This window comes from Paralichthys olivaceus, chromosome 7, assembly GCF_024713975.1.
Source record: "Paralichthys olivaceus isolate ysfri-2021 chromosome 7, ASM2471397v2, whole genome shotgun sequence".
Lineage (NCBI taxonomy): Eukaryota > Metazoa > Chordata > Actinopteri > Pleuronectiformes > Paralichthyidae > Paralichthys > Paralichthys olivaceus.
The window spans coordinates 25,901,189-25,929,124 of record NC_091099.1 but is presented as its reverse complement, the minus strand read 5'-3'; the positions used below and the strand labels follow the sequence as shown (position 1 = coordinate 25,929,124).

Genomic DNA, 27,936 nt, shown 5'->3' with positions numbered 1-27,936 from the left:
CACATGCTCAAACAGTGAGCACTCACACAGTTTTTCCTCTGTTTACTCAGACAGACAGTATTGATTGTGGTGAGGGAGGGTGGAGCAGATCTTTGGGGAAACTTTAACAGACTACAGTTTCCAAGCCGACAGGTCATTTATCACTTGCTTCCTGGTTGTCGATCCATGGGGTCCTAATAAGCTCCTCAGTACAGTGAGGTGTGCATCATTTAGAGGATGTGTTTGGGTTAGGATGTGTACGAATAACGCTCCATTTCCACTAACTGTATACAATCAGGAAACATAAAGAAGATTGGAAATAAGGAAATGTGACCTCTATATTGTTACAAGGTAGTTTCAGGGGGTGCTGGTTAGCAGCTTCTATCCCCCATAATGTGTCATATTTCATTTCACTCTGTTCATTATCTATGGAAATGAAGAAAAGGTCATTTTGAAGTGATACTGTTTTTTGTCCCAATAGGAGACAAACTCCCACACATCCCTTTGATTAAAGCACCACTATTGTATTCATGCTGGGCGCTAGAGTTCTCATCTCTTTGTAATGTAAAACAAGGCCCCTCTCTCTGGATTGATTAACAGCAGCAGGCACACAGCTAACAAATATTAACTTTGGGTAAATAATATTCACAGTGACTTGTTTTTTCTTTGGCACCTGTAAGAATATAATAGTCATTTTGCATGTTGCATTAAATGAGTAAAAAATACATGACACATGTACAAGGTTGTGGATTCATCCATTTCTGTGAAACGTGTATCTTGCAAGCTGCTACAGAATCATCCAATCAACTTCACACTTGGCGTGAGTATTCTTAGTGGTACTGGAAGTGCAGTTAGGTACATTTTGGACACAAGAAACTTAATCGTCTTCATGGACTCATTTGAATCCTCTTCTATTGGATAAACTAATGCAGCAGCAAATGGGTCAGGTAAAAAATCACCACCAGATCATTTTTGATCATGTTTTTGATTTCATCAGACTGACCCAGATATTCACAGTTGCAGTTGGTGCTGGTCTCCATCACGACAGCAGCATTCAACAGAATCACTTTCTGTTTGGCAAATTATCTTTAAAGTAAAAGCATATTAAAATTGTTGCTTTTTTATTCAACTTTTTGTTGAAGTACTCAACATGCATCATATGAAAAATAACAGCAGTTTAAGTAAATAAGAAAAGTCTGTTTCATTTTATGAAAAACATTGACTATAAAATCTTCATTGCAGATAGACCAGGAGTAAGTATTTTCACTTCTCCCTGCACCATTGAGCACACAAAGAATAAAAAGTGACAGTATTTTGAACTGTTTGAGGAGAACTCATTAATGACATGGAATAATCCTGCCATGTTTAGAACGAGCCCTGCTCTAGTTGTGATATAATTAAATGTACAGGGCCTGGCAGCTAGATCAATGTTTTTGACCTAAAGATGCAAAAGCCAAATGTTACTACTCAGTCACAAATGAACACTGAACTACCTTTGGCCCTGAAAGTCCTTCAAAGAAGCTGAAGGTCTTTTTTAGTGCAATTTGGTGCTATTAGTCTCATGCATTCATTATTATTGGTGGATAACTAGCCAACATAATGAGGGTTAACTTGCTGAAAGAAGGGTGAGCCCATAAAGTCAAGGGTGTGTTTGACTTTTAATCTCAAGGAGATTAAACACAACGATAACTCACAACTTCAGTGAAATGTTTTTGTTTTGTTGTTTATCATGGAATACAGATGTCCAATGTGATGTCAGTGTGAGATTAGGCCTTTTTTACTTTTGTCTCATGTCTAGGACATAAATTAGGTTTAAATTAGATCATCTTATTATCTAATTACCCTTTTTTTTATATGTAATCGATCATTAAAAGTGCTATTAAATTGTCAATAGGCACCTGTTTACAGTCATAAATACAGAAGAAGAAAAGAGCAATGGCTGTCGAACATAATCAAGTGTTAAGGGGCTTTAACAAAGAACTTCTTCACAGGAATTGCGACTAAAACAGTAGTTAATTTTGTCTTATGACCAATATAGCACTATAACGCTGGTAGTGTTGTTTGCTTCCCAACAAATTCACTTTGACAACACTAAAGCACTAATATACCAGTGATGGGCAAATGAATGGTGTTTTAAACAATGCTTACAATCAACAATTAAGCTTACTTTATCTTAACTGTTGCAACAAAGTGTGATGTCATATGAGAAGAACCAGCTGCCCTTAGTTGCTTCAAGCGACATGACAAAAACGTCAACCTGAAAAAAGTTCGGCTTTGTTGAGGAGACTTGATCTCTATGTGACTTATGTAATTTAAAGTTATAATTCATAACCCAATGGCCCACACAGCATACTACAACACTGATGTCTGTGAAGCTTGATCAGTAACAATAATTCAACTGCACGGCCTCTAACTCCAGTTTGGCTGTCACAAAGCTTAAATGTGGTTTTCAAGATATTCTCCAGAAGAAGATTTCATACACGGCCACAAAAGACAGAAGAGACACTTCAGTCTGCCTCTGCAGGAGACAATGTTTGTTCCTATTAGTCATTGTTCCTCTGGTAGTAGGATTTAAGAAGTAAACATCAATGGCTCTAATTAGTAGCCGCCGGCACCCAAGAATAATGCAGTATATTAAAGGATTTCTCTCTGGCACTAAAGTGTATAAATGAATTATGCACTGCTGTGTTTCCCATGATGAGGTCAGATTAGTGGATGTCTTTCAAGCTCTTTTTCTGGTTGTTGATGTTGTCTGCAAATACAGAAAGAAAACATTCTCACCAGTTGAGGAAAACTTGTCCTGTTCTAAGGGGATTTAACACAGCATCATAACAGAAGTGTAAAATTAGCATAGCCTCTCGTTATATTTCAGTTTTAGGCCAACCCAGAAATCTCATGATCTAACTCTGGGCAAGAAAATTACTTCCTGTATTTTTGAAAAATGTCAAAGATACCTTTCACTCAAGTTCCGCATATTAGCATGCTCTGGGTCTTTCAGTTGCATTTCAAAGTCTTCTTCTGAAAGTAGTAGTTTTCATATCCTAGCATGTCTATCGATCATTTTGAAGAGTAGTGCAGTGCCTGTTCTGACCTGTCTGTCTGGAGCGGGCTGTTTTCCTGACCTGTGGTAACGCCGGTTGCAGCTTTCTTTCCGTAACTGTGACTCTGACCTGCAGTATTTGAGCCACAGCAAGTGAAGACCAGCTGCAGAACTCAGTCTACAGAATACTGAATTTACACACAGTGGTGCTATATGCTGCGATTTGTCTCTCACACCATTCACAAACTTTGGTTTATTATCTTACCCAGAGACACTTCGGCATGTGGACTAGTGGAGCCGGGGATCAAACCACTGACAGGTTTTGTTTTTTTTTATTTAACAGGAACTGTACAAATGTACAAACAAAGCTGAAATTTCTATTGAATCATGCATTAGTTTTTCTTAATGAAACTTAATACAATGAGCCGTAAATTGCTCCTAATAGAGGAAAGGCAGCAAATTGCATCACCAGGCAGTTGTGTAATAAGTTAATTTGTCTGGATTAGAGTTTATGTAGGGAGGTAAACCTTCTGCTTGCCTCCTTTCATTAATTCATTAACTTTTTCTCTGCTTGCTCAGTCCCTTCCTTTATGCTAAATACTTGTGAGGGTTACATTAGTGGGTTGATCATTAATATTCACAATCTTAAATATACAGTAACTACACGTCATAACCCTCAATCCTGAGCATTTTCCCAGTTAAAACAACTGCTGTCGACCTGCTAATCTGCCATTCAGACGGTGAAACAGTCAGTCTGTCTGTCAGCTGGAGGCACAGCAGTCCAGTCATGCTGCTCAGGCCCAGTGGTGAGTCAGCAGGTCCTGTCTCTAGGTCGCGTTTGGTCAACCAGGACACCAAAAAGTCAGTCAGTCATGTGGCTAAATAACATAAATCATCATACACAAAGGTTTTGAGCATAGAGAGGAGGATTGTTATTCTGATGGAGATGTGCTATTGTCATTGTAGAAGACAAAAGCGGACTGTAATGAGAAATAGCTCATGCAGTGGTGTTCAGTTGAAAGGTGTTCTTGCAGTATTCATACATTCCAGGCCATGTATTGGCCTTGTCTGGTTTTCTTTTTTGAAAAGGGACAATGTGTCACCGTCTAATGTCAAAATTGCAGTTGAAAGAATCAACTACAAATTCAGTAAATATAAAATATATTGTGTCTTTTAATTTTACATGCTTGCTTCTGTTTCTGAGTTGCCTGGATGAAGACTTAATTGCATGTTCTTCAATTATTTGACTGTCGTTCGACTGCCACTCACCAGTGTAATTGGAGACAGTCCTACTGCATGTTTTCATATAGGATGTGCATGTACCACATTTTAGCATATTGTGTGTTTGATAGGTTATTGAGTTATACCGTCATGCTGGAGATGATACACTGCAATCACTTCAAGGCTGGAGGTTGTGGAAGCATTGCTCGGTGGTCCCTGTGGAGCATGTGGGGTTGCACTGAGGTCAGCTCTCTCCCTGAGTCTTTGTGTCACCCTGAGCTGTTGACATGAATGAATCTATTATTATTATTTATCAATCCGAGAGGACTTGATTCTCTTTTCACTCTGAACTGTGATGGTGAAAATCATTCAAGGACTGAAATTTCTGTTTAAGTCATCTGTAGGCAGGAGGTAAATAAGATCATTCTCTTTGTCATCAGGAATAGTATTTCACATCATATATATATATGATGGCATCATTTCCGTTCTCTAGGAAAATACACATTACTTATCGTTGTGCTCTCAGAGGGTATAGCCACCTTTAATCAAATGTACAGTATAGCTTCATGACTATAGATGTCAGTCATATAGCTTTGCTATAGAGTCTATTAGAGGTTAATTTGCATGTCTCCACATAACCAGTGCCTATATTACATTTAGTGTTGAATCAGTTAGCCTAATGTAATTAAATATAATTCTGCTTCTGTCCATAATACCAAGCATAACTGCTAGATGAATGTGTGAATGAATATGTGTGTGACTGGATACATGTTGGCTGTAATTAAAGCACTTTGAGAGGCCATTAAGTACAGAAAAAAAATTTGCAGTGCATACTTAGCAATTACACTAAAATGAGATTCATTGTAATAATTTGTCTCTCGTCAACTGGATCAAATATCATTTAATTCATCAAAGATTTGATTAGAAATTTCAGTGTAAAAAACATTGGATGTCTTCTAAAATATATCAAAATGACACATAAAGACAATTATGATATCCAGAGGACAAACCCTATAATTCGATTTTATTTATTTGTATTTTATTGAAAGGTTTATTCTGTACCCAGCATGTCTACATCCGAACTAGTGAATCATTTATCTGCTTCTTTTTCCTCCCTCTCTCCCCCTCCCTTTCTCCTTCCTCTATTCTTCCATCATTCTGCTCACTTTCTCCAGGTCTTCAAGATATGCTGATGTTTGAGTGTAACCCCCCCCAGAGGTTGTGCAAGTCTTCGCAATCATAGATCCGTCGTCAAGGGAAAAGCTCTCATCATGGCAACCCCCTACCTCCAGTCTGTGCTCCTTGACCCTTCCTGTAGAGGGTGTAATTGCTAAGGGAGGGTTAGTGAGACTTAGACACGCTTGCCTGTGAAGATACAATCACATAAAACATGTAGTGTAGCTTTCTCCAAGGAGGAGGGAGGGTCTACAATTGCATCTGGTTTATTTTATTTTTTTATTATTATTTGTGTTTCTCCCTGGAACAGAGTTGTACTTGTTTCAACATTTTATGTGGGTGTGGACAGAGTGTGTGAGGTGAGGAGAAAGTGACAGAGAGGAAGAAAGAAGGAAAGAAAGAAGGAAAGAGATGGTCCTCCACACCACCCCTTACACCAGTGCCTGTCTGCACTTCCTGGATGGCTTATCGTGGAGCTTGGTGTTCCCCTGCTACTGGCTCCTGGACCGGCTCCTGGCCTCATGTGTAGCCACCTCACTGGAGAAGCGCCAGCGCTCCCAGGACCCCTGCTCCTTCCTCACCCTGTGCGTCCTGATCTCTGCACCCCTTTACTTGCTCCTCGTCCTCGCCTCCCTGCCTTTTGCCCTTCTAGGCTTCATCATCTGGGCTCCTCTGCAGGCCGTCCGCCAACCCTACTTTTACACCTACCGCAGGTTAGTGTTAACCTTGGTGAAAGTGGCACCGATGTTTCTACTACGACTGATTCTTGTTGTCATGTTACAAACAAATGAGACGATTGGTAACGTCAACATCAAAACTAATTATCCTGTGTCTCATCTCCTCCCTGGTGTCTTTTGCTCCAGTTGAAAAGACTCAACTCACCAGAAGTGATTTGTTTCAATAGTTTATAGTTTTAAATGTTTTACAAAATATATTTAATATGAAAAATACCATGTTGAGTGATGATGTACTATTAAGTACTGGACCATATGGTGTGGTTAAATGTAGGACAGAGACACTTTAACATCGAAAGATTGCAGGTTTGTTGACATGTTGATAAAGTTACCATTACATTTGACATAATTTAACCAGCACCACAATCTTTCCCTTATCTAAACAAAGTACCAAACCACTCAAACATTTTAGTCAGTGCTTTATTGTGAGTGGCTATCAGATTGGAAGAGCAGTAGAAAAAATGTACAATACATGTTGCAGGAATATAACATTGTGCCACTCTCCAAATACCTTCATCGTGTTGACCAAGGTTTGAGTGACCATGAAATATCAGGGAGTCTGGAGTGTGTCATAGAACTCTCAAGGTTCTAGACCATGGAGATAAAATATGATAATAGACATCAACTATATCAAAAGAACATTTCAGTGCAAAATATCCAAACCTGATGACTGCAGAAATATGGTCTGAGACAATTGAACAAACCTGATTGAAACAGATAAATTGAACATAACGAACATCCATGGTTTTGTTAAATTCTCATGGACATTACTATATTATGTTAAACATTGAGGATATCAATATAAAAAGACTGCTGGTAAAAACACTACTCCAATAACAACATTTTAAATGGTTAATTATTTTAGATGGGCAGTAACTGATGAATGACAGTTTGATCTTTCACTCAGTCATCATTACGAACTCATCTTACATCTGATTGGATAGACGCTCACTCACTCATTCACTCATTCCCTTTTCTGGACCCAGCCTGTAACCAGCCTGTGACATTGCCATGTGTTTTCAAAACTCTGCATTTAAATGGCTTTTTGAACCAGTTTGAGATCATCACACAGAAATCATTTTGGAACTGGCTTGTTTCCTCCAGGAGCACCACTTATAGGCCGTGCAGTTGAGTCATGCCTCATTTGATATAAAGAAAGCCAGTGGTTCAGATTGCCTGTGGATTTCAAGAAGTTTGCCTGTTGGTCTGACCTCCAGCTGTCAGGCTCAATCAGTTCTCAACGGGTGTTTGTGGCTTCTCACCATAACCACAAACTAGGAAAAAGTGTTTGGCCCTGTTTGCTGTGGAAGAGCCGCGCTCTCTTCTAGCTACTCAGCAGGCTCACACAGTGTGATCGATGTTCCCTTGGCTATCTGTTTTTTTTTTCAGTAATTATACTGCTCTCCCACTTCAATGTAGTAGTGGTTTGTTGAATTTTAGGAGTACCACCAGTTTGAACAAAATAAGATGTGGCCCGGGAGAGTGCAGGAGCAAAAAGCAAAAGGGTTTTATTAGAAAAACTTGACTTAATGATTTGTCTTTTTACTAAAGAAAGGTATATAAACATTTGAAAGTAACCTAATCTTCTCAAAAATAAACAGCCATTTTTGTAATAAGAAGAAATGGTGAATAAAAAAATGGGACCATTTCCTTGCATAACCACAACCTGTATATCCATGGAGGGCTTATGGTGCTTCTCCACTTCTGGATGTTTTTGAGTGACATGCTGGTGCATCTGTATGACTGGATGCCCGCTTCATGACAAAATGCCGGATGCACTGCAAGGATAATTTTATAATGAGCTTGTGAACTTTTACTGAACTTGCTTGGGGGGTGTTTTCTCCAGTCTGACTTAATGTGATATTCTTTCTTACCTTGTGCAGACCAGACAAACACCAGGCCGAGCAGGGCCAGGCAGGGGGCATAGGTAATGCAGAATGGAGGCCACAGGGCAGAAGCTTCTGTTTCTGCAGTGCCAATGTATGCCTGCTGCCCGACTCCCTGGCCAGATTCAACAACCTGTCAGACACCCACAGGAGAGCCCGTGAGGTGGGGAAGAGGATCCGCAATGGTGCCAGTCGACCTCAAATAAAAATCTACATCGACTCACCTACCAACACCTCCATCAGGTGAGGAGAACTTTCTGCTGGGCCCCTCCGACTGGGGCCTAACAGCTGGAGAACCATTTATTTCCATCAGAAATATCAACCAAACAAAAGTATTTTCAATAAATCTTTCTTTGCTTCACACTTCCTGTCTTTTCATCAGTGCGGCATCCTTCAGCAGCCTTGCCACAGGTTTCCGTCGTACCTCCTCTCTGGACCAGCGTCCAGAGCAAACACACACCACAAATGGCCCAGCCGACACTGAAACTGAACCCGTCACCGAGTGCCCAATTCACCCCTCAGGTGCTGCCGACTGCCCTGTTCACCCTGCTGCTGGAGACCAGGGCTCCTCTGGATGCCCGCTTCACACAGATGTAGTAGACACAACGGCAGACTGCCAACTCCACTCTGCAGGGGCTAACAACAACCCAGACTGTCCTGTTCACATCTCAGGAGGGGCTACAGACTGCCCCATGCATTCGACAGGGCATCAGAACGGCCCTGGCCAGCATGATTGTCCCTTACATGGTGAAGGGACGCAGGCAAAATCCTCCACAGACTGCCCACTTCACACCTCAGGTGTTCAAATCAGCATCAGCGCACCAGAGCCAGACCCTGAGGAGGAAGAGGCAGAAACAGGGAACCATCGACCTGGGGATCAGGGAGACACAAGCAGCATGACTGCTTCCAGGGAGTCCCTTGCTCGTTACCATGGAGGTGACGGTGGAGTAGGGGTAACCTCCAACAATACTCTCTCTCATGTTCCACGTATGTCAGTCTTTAAGCGCCCGGGAAGAAAACGCCGCCATGGGGACGAGACGTTCGACCATGACATCTCTGCCTTTTTCCCTGCCAACTTGGATTTCCTGGCTCTACAGGAAGTGTTTGACCATGGATCGACAACTAGACTGCGGAAGCAATTGCATCGCTACTTTCCCTATGTGCTGAGTGATGTTGGGCGATATGGCTGGAAAGGCTGCTGCTCCAGGTTCAAATTCCTGAACAGTGGGCTGATGTTGGCCAGCCGCTACCCTATTCTGGATGTGCTGTACGAATGCTACCCTAATGGGAAAGGAGAGGATGCGCTGGCAGCCAAGGGGGCGCTGTTTGCCAAGGTCAGAGGTTTTACTTTACTTTTACTTACCCTGGTTCTGTCCTGTAAAGCCTGTCAACCTCACACTAACTAACAGAACATTGCACAAGACATAGTCTAACACAGATTAGTAAAACTAGCTAACCAGATACAGTGTGCTCCCACCTCATATTGAATGTAGTAGTAGTAATATTACATAATACAACATTATTGTAGTCCTATCTCGACTGGGCTAACAGTTCACTTCAGCCTAAAATGATAATAGTGTCTCAGCGATTTGTCAGGTGTTTTTTTCCTGTCAGAAAAAAAAAAATTCTACCTTTTGAAAAACATTTTCTCTTCAGCCTCTCAGGGCTGTGTAATATTTACTTTACTTTGAATACTACAGTATGTGTCTATGCTGCAAACGCTGCTTGGTGCTCTTTCAGCCAATCCTGTCATCTCTGATGGTATGAATTCTGGAAAAGTGCAAATGGAATCTTTCCATTAAATCTATTTTTACTAGAATAACTTATTTTACATCTGTAAAAGAGGGTGTGAGTGTGAAAGACACTGTGAAAGAGGGAAAGAGTGTTGTATCTAAAATAACCTACCAGCTGTCTATTCTGTCACCACAGAGCTTTGTCGTATGGTAAAGTATCCTGCGGGAAAAATACTTAGATCTGATCACCCCTGTAAAAGCACTGATACATCAGTATCTGTCTACCACAATGGTGGTGGGATGAAGAATCCACAGATTGCAGATAGTACTTGACAAATGCGATTACTTACACCCACATCCCTTTACCTATTACACATCTGTCATTGTGATGAGTGCACACACCCTGGTTATTGCAGACTGCTCAGTCTTTCCACCAATGCTGTGTGGAAAAAGTTAAAATACATGTTATCCCGTGTTTTCAAGTCCCAAGCATTGAAGCGTTTTTTTTTTTTTTTCAATATATGTCCAATGCATTAAAGGGATAGTTAACCCCAAAATTTAAATTCAGTCATTATCGACTGCACTATACCGATGGAGGGGTGAGTGAAGTGTTTGAATCTATAAAACTCTTTTGGAGTTTCAGGGGTAAACAGTGTTGCAGCCAAGTCCAATACAATTGAAGTACATGGTGATGATTTTTCAAATTAGCCTAAATGTCCACTGTGACCCCGCTGTGAACACATTTGAACGTATGGACACACAGATGACACTACAAGAGCTGTATGGAGGCATATTATGTTTTTTGAGTTTGAAGAATCTCTTAAAATAATTAGGAACAATCTTGTACCTTTGCCTTTTTCGGTTTTCAAATCATTTATTTTGGTCTGAATCAATTTGTTATGGTTAACAATTCAGCTTGTGGCTGGCCGGCCTGGTTTCACACTCGCACATACTATATGTCTTGCCATGGGTTTATATAGTGTTATTGAGAGTAACTCTAACTGATTCACTCAGTTGCATGCGTGTGTTTCACCATAATGGATTCTTTCTTTTTTTCAAATGATCAGAAAACCTTAATTTTTACACATGACAATGATACTTCGGAGACACTGAAAAATCACAAAGTGACACACGCACAAGGGTGATTATTTATGGATGCCCGATAGTTGTTCCAGTTGTTCCACCTCTCAATAGTACCTGAGAGATATTCTGTCATGTATCCCAATGCAGTCACAAGCTGCTGTATAAACACTAAGTTAAAAAGTAAAGTAGACGTGTTCAGTAGTAAGACAGATCAGATGTAGGTATGACATAAAGAGAACGCCCAACACCTCTTTGGAGATAAAAAAGCAGATCATGTGCAACAAATCAGAGAGGAAGCAAACAGTGATCAGGTATGTCTTGTTGTATGTTCAGTGATGAGTGCGGTCAGCCTGGGACTTCATTAATCAGCCACGCACTTGACAGTGAGGAAGTGAGTCTGCAGTTGATCCCGCTGCAATTGGAATGGATCTATCTGCTTAATGCGACCTGATGCTGACGACGGGTACCTGTACGTGTGTGAGTGTCTGTGTGTACATGTCCTTCATATACCAGATCTAGTAAAGACACACTGCCATCACAGCCTGCATGCTGACAGTCTCATCCTGTTAGCCCTGCTGCCTGCTGACTGTCGCTGCAGTTTACAAGCTGGCCTCACATTCATCTTTCATCAACTCCTTGTATATGAGTTCACTCCAGGTCCCACTGACAAGCCAGCTCTCAGCCAGCTGGCACGTACATGGTTCAATGCAAGCTGCTTATGCTTGCACCTGACAGAGAAAGAAACAACCATGCTAGCCCAATGGGAGAGGGGAGGAACTATTTTGATTAACAGTGTAAAAAAATATTCTCCATACTGCCAGGATGAAGTTATTTATTGGAGGCTACAGCTAGACCCATTCGGAGTCCAACATGAGTGACACATGCGCCTCCTTTGGTGTAAAATCCTCATGTTCTTCATTCTAATTAAGGAAACATGACGAGTTGACACACTTGGCGTTTCAGATGTGAACTCTGTTTACCAATTACGCCTTTTCATCTCTAGATGTGTTTGTTGTTGCTGCTCTGGATTGTCATTGCAAAAAAAAAAACTGAATAGATTGATGTTTGTAGAACTCTCAATCTTTGTGTCAGGATTAATTGGTGCTTGTTAACCATTGTGTTCTTCAGTTGCCAAAGCAGTGTGCATATGAAAAAACTGACATGTCAGATTATAACAGTGTTGGTTTATTCATAGTTAGAGAAATACTTGTGAGTATACTTTCATTCTTAATTTAAGACTCACTTAAGTGCTGCTCCTCTTGACATTTGAGCTCTTGCTTAATTTATCCGTGTACCATTAGTGGTTCACAAACAACACTTTTTGTTCCTGTTTCAAAGTAAAATCCTCCCTATTATGTAATTGTCATTATGTACATTACAGTTTAGCCGCTATTATTTATATATATTCTTTCTTTGTTAGGTCATCACAATATACAGGCCACTAATTGCTAATCACATTGTTTTCAATGTGTTTGTGCCTGGCACAGTCTTTTTCTATTTCAGCTGCTCACTGACTGTATTGAAAACATAAAGCTTGCATCATCTTTTACTGTGGCTGCCTGTTTAAAGTCAAGTGCAGTAGGTTTTTATTAGGCAGGACGTTGTTTCTTCCACATATCTCCTAAGTAGAGACAAAATAATTCCTGTTGATGTTTCAAAGTGTTTCGTTTCATTCAAGCAACACAGACAGCAGTCCAAACAAGGCATGTCACTTCAAGGACTGTGACTGATCTTAGCTATGTTGTGAGCTGCTTAAAATGTCTGGATGTGTCGGTCCCATCCTTGCTAAATTTGTGGACAGCCGCAATAATAATAACAAAAAGACAAATGATGATGAGGATGATTATGTAAATATTAAACCATTGTCTTCTAGTGTAAGACAAAGATGCATGGGGAACATTTACAAAAATAACCTTCCGCCTTATTTATTTAAAGCTGTCCGTGATCTGACAGTAATACATGAGGCAGATAACTTGGCGCCACATACAGCTTGTAATGCAATTTTGAATAATCCAATGACCTGTTTCTAAACCTCCAATCAGACCCGGGGGGAGTGTCTAACTAAATGTCACTGCTCGCTGGCCTCTTCTGTTGCCATGGTTACTATCCTGCGCATGCACTACAGCCTGGTCTGCGGTACAGAGGGGAGGGAGGGGCCTGGAAGCCACTGTCAAGCACTGTCTGTTTCTCTCTCTCCCCTCTCTCTCCTACCGACTGCAGCTTTAAGTGTTGCAATAAAGGGGCTCTATAATTTAATATTATTGAGAAAATAAGCATTGTTTGGCTGCCTGGCCAGCGAATTTACACAAGTGGCCTGTAAAACCCTGACGTACTGGCCAACTTGGCCAGTGGGGGGAAGAGAATTTATGTTGGACACTGCTGCCTCATTTGCCCAGATTATATTTTATAGCAGTTAATTAAAAAGCCTCGTGTCTTACATCAGTTTTGGGGCTGATTGTCAGGTGAAGTTCTGATTAGATGCCATATGTTGCTGTTGTCATGGTTATTTGAATAGTATGAGTTTCGAACAGTGTATTTGTTAAGGACTTGTATAGAGTAAGTTAAGATTGGCATATACCAGCAAAGAATAACAGAGCAGGACGATGTCTCCATAGGTCACGTTTTTAGCAGAGTTCAAATGGACATTTGGGATGTCACTTTGCATGCCATGCTTTAAACATCAATATCAAGTAAGAGCCACATGATTCTTACTATGCTCTGACTTCCCTGACTGCATGTTGTTTTCCTTATCAATGTTCAGCTTTGCTTTTTTGCTGTAACCTGCCTGTCTCTCAGCCAGCTGCAGACTTTGATGTGCTCAGTGTTCATTACCCGCCCCTGACTGACCTCCAGACGTCTTGGCAGCTCTCCATTGCTGCTTCTTGTTGTGATCCCTCTCTTCCTCCTCCATGAACCTTAAGCTATTCTGACTCATTATGACCCAATACTCCGCCTCGCTTCGTTGCCATCTGGGAGGCATCTCATTAGCTGCATTTCATTTGATTTACCTGATGTTCATGCTACTGGGTGCAGTCTTATCAAACACGAACTAGGATGCTCTATCAGCATTATTGTTAAAGTGATTCTTGTCTGTTCGGTGTTGTTCTGCCTAATTTGAATAAACTGTAATCCTCAACAAGCCCCCTGCCACAGGATTTTCCTTGTTATCTGCACATTTTTAAATTATTAATAAGTAGAGATTCATGATCTAACATTCAACATTTCCATACGTAGCAGTTGATGAAAGGAATGTTGCATATATTTACAGCAAACTGTGGGAGCCAGGCTCCTGCACATGTACATATTTTCCCATAGGCTGAGTTTTGCAAAGTAGAACCATGTGCACATATGTATGATGCTGACAACAAGCAGTTGAGTTTTCTGTTGTATGCATCTAAACCCACTGTATGATGCATGAGTGAAGATGATAGCAGCACATCTGACTTTCCTGTTGGAAATCAAAGTTTGCTTTACAGACCAACAATGAATGCCTCTTATTTAACTCCAACCTTAATCATTTTATAACCTTGATTATACTTTATATTATAAAACCATGGGCAAAAGAATGTTGAGGGAAAACGTCAAGTAAATGTCGTACAGATGTTTTTGTCTTGCACAGGATTGGTCTGAGGATGATATAAAAGTGTTTAACATAAGCAGCTTTTTATGAAGTGGTCACTTTATTGTTTCTTTATTACTGTGTTTCAGTGTGGGTTTATTTAGGTAAACATATCAAGCACATGATTAATGACCTACATCAGGAAGGTTCTGTTTTCTCCCCTGTCCATTTGTTGGTTTGTTTGTGAGCAAAATTACACAGGTGTGTAATTGGGCCTCAGTATGAGCTCTTCCATTTCCGTATGAGCTCTGCTGTTGTGTCCAGATGTATTTCAACCATTACCGTGTTTAGTTCTGCTCTCTCTTCTCCATGGCTGCATTTCCCTGTAGGTACCTGCAGGTCAGCAACATAAATCTGAACTGAAGAACTGATGGACCAGAGGAAGAGAGAGATGGGTGGGTGAGGGAGAGATAGAATATTAATTAAAAAATGTTTCCCTAAAGAGAAAGCCAGCGCTGGCTCCGTAATTACAGCTTTTCAGTCTCAACATTTATCCCCTCTTATAATTATTTCAAACTGCTAAGTGCATGGTTGAAGTGTGTGTGTGTGTGTGTGTGTGTGTGTGTGTGTGTGTGTGTGTGTGTGTGTGTGTGTGTGTGTGTGTGTGTGTGTGTGTGTGTAAATACAAAGCCAAAATGCATCACAGATTAGACCTTAAAACAGGGACACACTCAAATCTAGGGTGGATAGAAAGGGAATCAATGGGAGAATCCCCCCAACTCTACCCCTGGTCATTAATGACCGAAAGGACCTTTGTTCGCTATCTGGGTCAATTCGGTTTATTGACACACATCGCTTTCCTCTTCAAAGTTTTCAAAAAAACCCTTAATCAAACACTAGCAGCAAGCTATTCTTGTGTATAGACCGCAATTATTTCCTCTTTTTAGTTATCGCAATATAGAAACCAGTGCTCCAAAATAGTTGTTTAAATACAGTTTTGGGGGATGGATATCCGAGTTTAAGTTTTGTTCTACTCTTATGCTTTTCATTCTTGCTTGTTTTGGGTGTTGATGGGCAAATTTTTTCACTGCCCTTGGCTGTTGAAATTGTTCTTCCTTAGCTGAAGTTCCTCAGCCAGTGTAGCAAGAGGTATATTTCCTGCATATATAGATATGTATATATGTAATATTCCATAATCTGAGGGAGCATCTATATGCTGATTCGAAGACCCTTGAGGAATACCACTTTTTTTTGGCTTAAATTCATATTTACAGACTGACATGAAGTACTCCCTATCTTGTAAATGTAGGTTGAACCAATTTAGCACATTGCCAGAAAGTCCCATCCACTTTTGCAGTCTGTCCAGTAGTGTAAACAGCTGCTGATGCTAAAGTTGTCTATGTAACAATATCAAAAACTTGACTTAATTATTTCTTTCTTTACTGATTTTAGACTTGGCTTGGACTTTAACTGACCTCAGACTTGATAGGAACTTGTTTAACACACATTGATTAACATTTCCTCAGATCACTTGAGACTGGACTTGAACATCTCATAATTATTTTTAACCAGCCCAAAACCCTTGAGAAGAGTTTTGTGATACAGTGTGTAATGAAGAGATTATGCATTGAAATGGATGTGAGGGAACTGTCTGAAAACTGCAGGCAGGATCTTCAGTACCACAAGATTTACAGCATTGAAACACCCTTGATACACTGCACCCATTAAGGATTATACTGCGACCATGCTGAATGAGAAAAGACTTGTTTTCCTCATCTGGAAAGATCGACAAACAAATCCAAATATCAAGGCACGTAGTGGCAGAAAGCCACCCTGAAGCTTCCTGCCGCCTGTCTGTCATCACAATAAAATGGCTGCTTGGTTTCCAAGTGAAGCCATCAAACTCATGTGAGTAATGCAGAGTGATAGATCGACTCACCCCTCAAAATTAAAAAGGTAATTAGTTACAGCACCCTTGAAGGCTTCATAATCTAAATTTTATAACTCAGATTGCTTTGCTTGGCTTTTAGTGTGAAATCACCTCTCACAGCTCATTTCAGTTCTGCTCAGTTCTGACTCAATGGCCTGTGAACAATGGGAGAATCTTGGGAAGTTGCAGCATCTCATATTGGGTATTCTGACTCATTTTCTGTGTTTAAAGAAATGCAGTTTTTTTTTTAACATGTTCTTTTTTAATGTAGACTATGCAAAGCTAAAGGGGTAAAGACACTCTGTGCTCAATTCAGCATAAATTGCTTCCCGTCCAGTTTTTCCTACATCACTGAACAGAACTCCAACAGATTTACCTTTCTGAACTTCATCTCCTGCAAAAACCACAGACAAAATAAACACAATGGAAGTCCAGTCTTTCCTGTATGCATGACACATTAGATCCCCCTCAGGCCTCTAGTCAGCTTCATGGTGCGCACACACCTATTGAAGCATAGATAAGCTCCTGAAATATTAATACAGAGCATGGCATGCAGATGGAGAGAAGAGCAGACGGGAAGGAAGACGGAGAGAGGGAGGGAGCAATATAAAGAGAGGCAATGAGGACAGAGTCAGGGGGATGGGACAGAAAAAAAAGATGAGATGATTAGATGAAATTTTAATGGCCCCTGTGGTAAGATTTATTCAAACTGAGACATTAAAACCAACGTGGAACTAAAACGCATCTAACAGAAACAAATACAGGCTCTCATATTAAATATATGTCATCGATTTAGTGGTCAAAGCAGACTGAGTGGGCACATTTTTACATTTATGGATTTAATTACAGTTAATATATTAGTGCTTGAGGGAAGAGTTCAAGTAAATCTCTGTGGGAAATTATTATTGACTTATTTTGCCAAGCGTACGATAAGAATAGTAAGATAACTTGTCTGGCTCTCTTAACAAGCAAAAAAAACAGCATTATGTATATCTGTTTTGTAGAATCCATACAAAAACAAAGTTTAAATATGTCAGTCTGTGGATTCATTGGGTTGGATGAGCTGGAATATTTCCTGGCCAGGTACAATGGTTACCTAATTACTGTATTACTATACTAGCTGATGTTTTTCCAACATTGAACGTGTTAATTAATGAACCTCAGAGGTGGTGGTTGTGTTACTCCTTTAATGTGTGGAAGAAGCCAGGCTGATTTTCTAACCGAGCCCTCTCCTGGCTATAGCTTCAGGTCTCCCCCACGGTCTGTCTGCTAAGATAACCATCTCCAGGTGCTACCATTCTGAAGGAGCAAACATGAGGGTGGCAACTCATAGAAATGATGTTTACATATTATTATAGTGCAGTTATAATGTAATTACGGACCAGATTAAGTTTGTGTTGGTGCGGATTTGAGGGGAATGGGGGTTTTGTTAAACATATATAAACTGTGTTTTGAGAAACAGAACCATGAACATTTTACTGATATATTAAATATAATATAGATATTTATCACTAATACGTTCATTTACAACAGTCCCTCATAAATAAAATAAAAACTATTCATCCAAAATGATGAAAATTCAGAACATACACTCACAGAGCACTTTTTTGTTTCTTGTAATTTCATATTATTATCCAATCGCAGCAGTGCAATGCCTACAAGGTCAGGAGCTTCAGTCAAGTTTCACGTCAGATTATAGAATGATGAAAACACGGGATCTCAGTAAGTGTGGCCTGATTGTTGGAGTCGGTCGAGCTGGTTTGAGTGTTTCTGCTGATCGCTGTTCTTTTTACACACAACAGTCTCTGGAGCCAGAAACAGAAACATTCATTGAACAGCAGTTCTGTGTTGATGAGAGAGGTCAGAGGAGAAGGGTCAGACTGGTTGGAGCTGACAGAAAGTCTACAGTTACTCAGATAACGACGTGAAGTATATCAGACTGAACAGCACGTCCTTGAGGTGGATGATCCACAGCAGCAGAGACGACAACAGGTACCACTCCTGTCAGCCAAGAACAGAAATCTGAAAAACATAGCCATGTCTCATGAAGGTGGATTTTGAGCATGAATCCATGGAGCCAACCTGCCTTGTGTCAACAGTCCAGGCTGCTACTGGTGGTGTGATGGTGTGAGGGATGTTTTCTTGTCACACTTTGGGCCTTGAATACCAATCAGTCATGGTTATATGACTGGTCATATGTCTCAACTGGTTTTCATGAAGATGAGAGCTAGGTCTTTAGGATGTGGTAGAACAGTAGACTGACAGCATGAACGTGCAGCCGACAAATCTGCAGAAATGATATGATGCTGTCATGACAACGTAGAGCAGAATCTCAGAGGAAACGTTCCAACATTAATGTAGTATAAAGTGTTCGTGTGTGCATGCAACAGTCATTTATTGGGGACCAGGTGGATCAGGCAGTATCAACAAACCAATACAGTCTCACATTTTCATTTACATACGTCTTATTCAACGTGATTAAAAAAGCAACTGATAATGCGCTTAACAAAATTGAACAAATCTGCTCCGCAAGCCTGTTCTTACAAAGTACTCATTCCATTAAGAGCAATTCAATTAGAACCTAAAATCTTCAGAGGGAAAGTATGACCTTTGCTGTAAGGTGTATTCACTGTGCTCCGGTCTGCATTGAGAGCTTTGGTATTAAAATCAACCTAATTAGGAGAAAGCTTTATTGTGGCTGTCAGGATTTTTCATTAAGAGCTCGCCACAGATATCAAGCCAAAACAGCCATCACATTATTGGCAACTGTTTTCCAATTGTCCAAATGAAAGTCCCATCCTCAGTGGGCTGCTTTAACACCATGGCCCAATGTGTTTGTGTGAATTTCTTTCCTCATTATAGTAGACACGAATTGATCCTAAATTATACACATTAATTTGACTGAATGAAGGCATCACACAAAAAGCATGTTATGAACTCATTTTGGTGAAGGACACCGTTATCTAAATTTATTTCTCACTACCTACAGCCTTCATATTTTTAAGAGAAGTTCTATTCTATACGGAACGTTTGTTTTCATTGTGAACTGACGAGATCAACTGAACCATTTTACTCACTGGGTTGATCATCAGAGGTTTGCGCAGATATCCTTTTTAAGACTTTGCGTTGACTTCATTGTGGACAGCCTAACCGAAACCTTATCACTAACCTGCCCATGACCAATTTATGCGTAACCCTGACCTTAACATGTTCATGCAAAGAAACTATGCAGCTCTTTCTGGCTCTGCATCGTTCATCATGTTGTGTCTGGCCATTGATTGACAAACTCAAACTCGACTTAATCAGACTTAAATTGAAATTCATCGTTAATCATCACCAACAAAACCCATCCTCATGTGAAGGGAAGGGTGAGCTTGATGTGGAGCTGGCTCAGGTGAGCAGGTCCAGCTGCAGCAGTGTGACAGTGTGTCTGACCCTGGGAGAGCTTCCACACTGCCTGGTGATGATATGAGACGGACCTGTGTGCACGACAGAAGCCAGGCTCTCATATGTTGGCAGGGGACTTCACCACACCCACCCCTTTTGAGAAGTCATGTTAGAGCATGTGTGCAGCAGTTTGACTTTCTCTCCATCTACTTGAAAAGTTTAGTTTTTTTGTGACAGCATCATGTGTTTGTTTGTTGTAGGAATGTTGCTCTCATGACATGTTTCTGTCACTGTATTCCACAGTGCCAAATTTAAGGGGGGTAATTTTTGCGATGATGGCTAAGATTACCTGTTAAATGCTAAATACTGCTCACTTTAACACGGAGTCCTGCTGTTAACGTCGTGTCTCCTCATTTTTCATGATGTTTAAATGCAGCCTCATAAACTCAATCAAGCAAACGCGAAGTTACTTCATGTACTGATCAGGTCCTATATATATATTCTCATATAACTGATGAGTATTTATTTGTTAAAGGTTCAGTGGGTAGAATTAAGTGACATCTAGAGGTGAAGTTTCATGTTGCAGCTGAATGCTCCTCATCTCATCCTTCCCTTCCCAACATGAAAGAGAACCTGTGGTGAACCTCAGTTGTCCTGAAAACTCAAAAGGTTTCAGTTTGTCCAGTAAAAAGGAGGAGGAGAAAACAGAAACTCCAGCTCGATACATACTAACTGCAGCTTCAGCTCTGATCATGAAGCAGCTGATCACTGAGCAGCTGTGACCAGTGGCAGGACCAACTGTCCTGAGAATTTGTATGACAATTAACAAAATGTATCAGTATCATCTTTTTTCCTTTATTTCTTTGGGATGACAGCGCCGTATCGCCCCCTATTGACCAGCCACCCCTGTTCCACAGCTCATTGAAGCTGTCCTCATTGCAGTATTCTTCAAAGGTCTGCCTGAGGGTTTCAGTGAAGTCAGCTGCTTTGGTTCGGTCAAGCACAGTTTAGTGGAGCATGTTGGATCAAAGCGTCTCTCTGAACACGACCAGGAGCCCTATCATAAATATATGAAACAGCCGAAATGTTTGCTTAAAGACTGATTTTTAAAGTAATGCTTATATCCCTCTGTATACACTGTAAACATGTTATCATAAACTTATAAGTAATGACAACTTTGTTAATGTGATATGTTAGATAGTTTGCCAAGTTGAAACCACACAATTTCCAGGACATTTTGCAGACTCCAACCAGAGACTGCGTCAACTCCAGCCACAAAATTAGTAGTGAAGTCCTTCCGGTTTTACACTGCACATGTCTGTAATCAGAGAAAAACAAGCAATAACTGTGCATGTTAGGGGACAGGGTAACACAAACTCAGTGAAACTTACAGTTCAGCATCAGGCTCAGGTTCAGACAGAGAAAACATAATGTCTGTGGGTTCGTTTTCAGTTACTTTTCTCTTAGGCTCGATTTCTATTCTTTACAACTGTGATGTCCACTGAACTGTTTCACCTCTCCCCCAGCCTGATGTGTCATTCTGTGTGCAGGGTAGTAATAGTAATATTAATAATTATTCATATTATTTATAGGTGCTTTTCACAGCACTAAAGGTCACCTTACCAGGCAGGATGATGCAGAAGAGCTGGAGGATCATTTTGACTCACTATAGACCAGATATACTTGTCAGGGGTTTTCTCTCTGTGAAAGATCATGTAGTGCGTGACCACCCCAGTCAGTCGTGTAGTGGGAACTCATAACTGCAAGACTCCACATTTGCATTATGAAGTCATGTCCGGTGAACCGAGCAGCGATCCAGTGAAGTGTTGTAGTGTGAACTGGGCTGTGCACTGTTCTGCTGTAAACATACTTTAAATCCAATAAATCTTATTGGTTTGTGATTCAGTTTTAACAAACCATGCTGCCATAAACTTAAACTTAGATATGTAGGAGGCTTTTTCATTACTTTAACTGATTATGGTTTGGTTAATCATATTTAATCATATTTAAATAGGGATTGGTTTGGAACCCGTCAGGGAGTCTGATAATTTACTTTGCTTGACTTGCTGGATTACTTAAATTGTGGCTGCTGGAGTCACTGAAACGTCAGATGTGTAGATGGTGAATACAAATAATGTTATCTTAACTGGTAGGGATGATGGCCTCTCACAAGTGAAACTGTATAATCATGTTACTCTACAGTACTAACATATGTTACAGCAAAGTGATGTTTGTGTCTTTGGTCCTTCAGAGCAGAGTTAACCAACAGGTCGATCGCGATTAACTGGTTGATCCTGAAAGCCTTCACTGACGATCACCTTAACCCTCGGGCCACACTGGCTGCAGTTTCGCCGCAGATCTGCTGCATGTCACCGGGTCTGTTGTTCACGCTGGTAGAGTGCCTGTTTTTCAGTGGTAGTGCTGGTATATCGATTGTATGTACTCAAATGAACAAATAAGTTAAATTAGTTATTTCAGGACTCTACAATATGAAGCCATGCATCTTCTGGTCTTGTGAATCGATAACAATGAAAGATTTGTTTAAGACGAATGACTGGAGTGCTGGAGTGCTTTTACTTTAAAACTTGTGTGCTTCAAATATGTATGTTTAGGACATTTTCGACAGATAAACATTGCATGCAGTTCACAGCCGAATAGACAGTGAACTTATCATTCATTATAGTTTTAACGTCTATCTTTTGAATTGATTTCACAACTACAACAACACGTCCTGTACACGTTTCAAAATAAAGGCGTGTCTGTTGACTAAAATCTATTCATTCGTTCAAAAAAGGGTTTTATTGTCAGATATGTGCAGGAGTGGAGGAGGCACTGCTACATACTTTCGAGTACTGGTATTCATTTGAGTACATAGACCTAAAACATTGCTTGGATCTGGACTCTGGGAGCAACATGCACAGACTCCCCACAAAAAGGCCAGCTGTTCTGTTGAATACAGACTGAAAGGTAAAGCACCATTTTCCTGTTTGTCAGAGGATTATTCTGAGCAAAAAACCTTGCCAGACAGCAAGCTTTTAGAACAGCAAATATAAAAGCTTTCATTAATTGGATAAACAGGATGTTGAATCACTTATGTGTTGCAGCTGGCAATATATATGCATTGTGGTTTGTTACTTAGATGAAGTGGCACATTGCTTGCTGACTTTGATAAAACCCTTTCTTGATGATGAGGATGGAGCTACAGTACATTAAGTGTTGAAGGCCTCTAACAGGGTGTATTCTGCCTTGTTACAGATCTACTCCACCCAGACACCTTCCCACTCCACAATCACCATCTCCCTTTCTCTGTAGCCCTTTATTCCTCCTCCTCCTCATCAGTCTGCAGCCACCCACCAGCACTTCAGAGCTGCCAGCCTCTGCCTCACTCCATGTCTTGTTTCCCTGTTACTGAAGCACTTCTTAAAACCGATGCTAAAGGTCTCTGATTAAATCTTGTGTGATGCTGAGTTCACTGCAGCATCGCTCACTCTGCTGCTCGGCGAATAAAGAAATTGGGAATAAGTATTGAAAAATGTATAAAGTGTAGTAGGACTTGTGTAAAACATAATATTCTCAGTTACGTGTTGAGCTCACAATGATTGAGCAGACTATTAACCCACTCACTCCAACCTAATACAGAGATAATATTTCGGTATGAAGAACCTTGAAACTTTCATTGGCTTTGGTGCAGAGGCTCTGTACTTCCATTTTGTCTTTTGTTTACACTGGTCAGTAGCTGACATTTTCCCTCCCTGCTGATAAAAAGTGTACTATGTCCATGAGAGCATGGCATGCTTTTCATAATACAGGGATATGGCGTATTGTATGTATTGATAACATATAAATCACCAAATGTCTGTTAGAGTTTAATGATTCAATGTTGTTCATAAAAGTCATCATCACAATGGCAATGCTAAGTGCTCATAAAGTGCTCATAAAGTATAATGTTAACCATGTTCAATTTCTTAGTTTATCATGTTACTTGCGTTTTGCCCTTTTTAGCACATGTCTCAGCCGTCAGATCAGCTGACAGAGCACAATCAAAGCAGAGAAACATATAATTATAAACATATACATTCATTTAAAATGTGTCCAAGCGGACTCTGTCAGGGACTCTGTTTGAACTTGGTTTCAACTTTACAGCTTTTCATACTTCAAAATCCAGTTTTTGATTTTTCATCTATAAATTAAAAATGTCTATTGCTTTTTCCAATACATTCTGTATATATCTAACCCCTCTTTATTCCCATGGATGGACTTTTTGCTACGTGTATCAGATCTTATCTTATCTCTTATCATTTTCCACTTATTATACGGTTTACTTACATTGGAATACTGCATTCAGTAAAGAAAACAGGTTATGATTACATCATGTGGTTCTCATGATTATGTTTTTTCAGAATTATGAAAGGAGTCTCATAATAACAAGAGCCATATCTCGTCATTTGAAACAAATCTCATAATAACAAGAAATTGACTTGAAATGATTTAAAGATATGGAGATGAAACTCATCTCTAAATTATACCATTACATATTATTTACAGAGTTAGTACAAAATTATTTTCTGATTATTATTATCACAAGTTAAGCATCATGTAAATATGGTGTATGGATCTCAGAATTAAACATTTTTTCTAACTGTAAAAATGATGTAAGTTCCTTATATTATCTTACTTATGGATTAATTTCACTTGACATAATTGTTACACTGTAAGCATGGTATTATGATGATCTTATTAGATGCTTTTCCTTTAATCATGCGATGTGGATTATGAGCTGTGAAGCCAACAGTCGGTGAATTTTGTTCACCCAGGTAAATACAATGTGCTGCTGTGCATTTTCATATGGTACATATTTTTCATTCATCCTCTTTACCCCAGGATTCACCCAAACTGCAGAAATGTCTCTGTTCCCCCACAGGGTTTGGTTTCAGCTCAGCTTTCATGATCACACACTCTTCATACACAAACACACTTGTTAAGTGGGCTTTGATGTTGCTCGTTTGAACACAGTGGAGTGACATTAAGTCATGTTTGTCTCTGGTCCCCTGCAGGTTCACGTGGGCACCTCCCATCAGGAGCAAAGGGTTGTGGGATATCTCACGTGTACACACCTCCATGCCATAGAAGGTACAGTAAGATATTCTGCATTTGTCTAAACTCTCTGTGTCGCTTTGTCTGACCAACATTCACACAAACAAATGTTCATGCACACAATAATATATATATACAGTTTTAAGACTGGAGAACCAAGTGGTTGTGCACGTGCATGTGTGTTTGTGTGTGTGCATGTGTGTGTGTGTGTGTGTGTGTGTGTGTGTGTGTGTGTTCAGATAGCTAGATAAATGGGTGCATCAAAACCCCTGCTTGCCTCCCCCTGCTGTTCCCATGGTGACTGGCTCAAGCTGTTTAAGGCGTCACAGCCCTATTTAAAGCCTCTGGTCGATGCCTCCCTCATATTTTACCAAAGACATATCTCCCCACTTACGCCTGCTATTTAGAGCTACTCCTACTATTCACACAGGCCTAAATATAGAAATGCCAGGGCTGTTTCTAAAAATAGATCAAGCATGAGCCCTTTGGGGGCGGGGGGCTAAGATACAGAGGTAAAAAGGGGAATGGTGACCTGTTTTTTTCCAAGAGGAAGGACTTGTATATAAGAAATCTGTGTGATGTCATGAGCTATAATGATGTCTGTAAGTGGTAAAACCTTAATCTGACATTGCTGCTGTAATGCTGTAAGGCTGTTGTTTTACTCCAGTTTCAGTGTAGTTTGGATGTGTAAGAGTGGGCAATGTGTCCAGACCTTTTATATAAATGTGTACGTATGCTGTCATAGCAGCTTCTCAGATGTGTAACAGCTTTCATATCTAGTTTGCTGGTTGTAGCATCATTAGCAGCAGTAGGAAGGATTTAATCGACATGCATTTCAGTGTGTTTTTTTTAAATTTAGGTTAGTTTTGGTCAATAAATAATTAATACTATACTTATTATAAAGCAGGCGTAGGCTTCTAACCTGAACCCTTTTTACAATACACAACCTAACTGAGGTCATATGGTAACAGAAGGTAAGACATGTTGCACTGTCCCTGCAAAATGTGATTCTGATTATACACTTGCTACATGTATGCTGCATGTTTTCTGGATACATCTGCAATGAGCTGGTTGGCAACTCTTTTCTTTTTTATCCTTCTTCCTCTTGACAAATAACAAAACTGTACAGTGCAGCCAAAATAATAAGGAGGGAGACAATGATTATTCCATTGTCGGGTCCTCTGACAAAATCAACATTAATGCAGTTTAATGAGAGGAGCCATGCTGTATCATTGTCTCCCGTCCTCTGTTATCCACCATATTCAGGGTCATTGCAGCCAAATTCATATTATTCTCACTTACATCAGACATCTGAATAAACATTAAATACTTAATCTATTTCCATAAAGATTACACATTAACAAGGATTCATTTTCCAATGCACCGTGTGTTAGAATCCTTAATTTATGGTCATGATGTCTGACAAAATCAACAACAGCAGCTCTGCTGTGTGTTTGGCAACGCTGGCATTAAGAGGCAGCTACATGTTTGCTGCCACACAGCACCTGACCCTCAGTGGGCTGGCTCAGGTCATCCCTTTGGAAAAAGTCTGTTTACTGTGCACACACTGAAACACCACACTGCTGTTTTAGGATATACTGTACATACTCCAGAGACCATTTTGGAAAAGCTCCTCTGCAGAGGGAGAAAAACATTATTTTATTTGGAAAAGAGGACTGCAACAGAGAGATGCATTTACAGACTGGCTTAATGTGAACATAGTGCCTCTTTGTATCTGTTCCAGTAATTCATCCCTTATACTGAAATGAAAATGTCTTACATTAGTCCTGTTGTATGGAAGTATGGAAGGGCATTGCTGTCACACTAGAAACATTTTTTAAAACTGAAATTCCACGCTGTGATGTGACATGATGAAATGAGGAAAATGAATCCAGTAAAGTTGAAAAGAATTTTCGAATCAATAACTAATAAACTAAACGTCCTAAAACACAAGGGAAGCCTCCTTCCAATCAAAGTAAGCTACCCAACCAGCTACATGATGGTCTCCATGTACAGCCTGCAGTAGGACGAGTGAGCAGGGACCATCTCCAAAGTCCAAAGCCAGAAACACCTACTGCAAACATATTTAATAGGTTAACTCCTGTGCAGTGTTGGATCACCAAAATCAATACAACCTTTAATGGTCTCTACTTGGTTAGATCTAATTATTAATAGCAGATCTGTGCAATTCATGATCTATTATTTTAGTGTCTATAGTAATATAAATGGTTAAAAAAAAAGATTTGTATTTGTCTGACATGTATTTCACAATGCAAACATACATAATGTTTGATGCTAATTTTCCCCATTGATATTTAACATTTTGTTGACCATTTTCAGGACAATATTCTGGTTGCGTTACAGCTACAAACATTAACAACCCACAAACACACACACACTTTTCACACCTCCACCTTCCCAAGCTTTATCTCTCTTTCTAAGTGATCCAGTAACACAAAAAGAGAAAAGAAAACACACTACATTTCACTTGTACTTGAGCTGGAGCTGAGAGTAATCAAAGCCCAAGCCACCCACTCACCCACCAATATCTTGACACCTCTTTGTTTCTCACACTCTCACCCACCAGCTCCCTCTATACACACCTTCTCCTTTCGCTCTCCACTTCCAATTTATCTGATGTCCTGGCAGCAGGGGACAGAGGCAACACTGCCAATAGCAAAATAGCACCAAAAATGCACTAACATTTGTTACACAACAAATAAACTTAAATGCATGCCATCATGTAAGGAAAAAATTATACTGTCAGTAAAATCAGGGACAGTTCTAGTTTGTGCAACATGACAATACAGCAATGTCCAATGAAAAGACAATAGAAACCATATAGTGAAACATGGCAGCAGACATTAAGTAGGAGCAAAGTCCCATAGTTAATCTCTTTTTAGCTCTGACTTTGGACTCCACCAACTTCTGAGTGAACTATTAACAGAAGCTTTTTTAGCTGCTAAATCCAACACTGTTCTCCTGCTGGTCACCAACTGTTTGGTGCTGAGCAGGTCCGGTGATTTAAACCACAGTTTTACTCTGAAAAGGCTGCTGGAAACAATCATTAGAAGAAGTGAAAGAAAACCAATACAGTCAAGTTTTTACTTCGTA

The 27,936-nt window shown here is 40.1% G+C and overlaps 1 protein-coding gene across 1 annotated transcript in view; it reads left to right on the top strand.

Moving 5' to 3' along the window:
- smpd3 (sphingomyelin phosphodiesterase 3) overlaps positions 1-27,936 on the top strand; it is a 60,125-nt gene that overhangs the window by 22,738 nt on the left and 9,451 nt on the right. Inside the window, exons 2-5 of the mRNA XM_020078198.2 lie at positions 5,416-6,129; positions 8,034-8,279; positions 8,419-9,370; positions 24,783-24,858. Of these exons, the coding sequence (XP_019933757.1) occupies positions 5,828-6,129; positions 8,034-8,279; positions 8,419-9,370; positions 24,783-24,858 (1,576 nt within the window). The 5' untranslated portion in view covers positions 5,416-5,827. The remainder of the gene's footprint in view (positions 1-5,415; positions 6,130-8,033; positions 8,280-8,418; positions 9,371-24,782; positions 24,859-27,936) is intronic.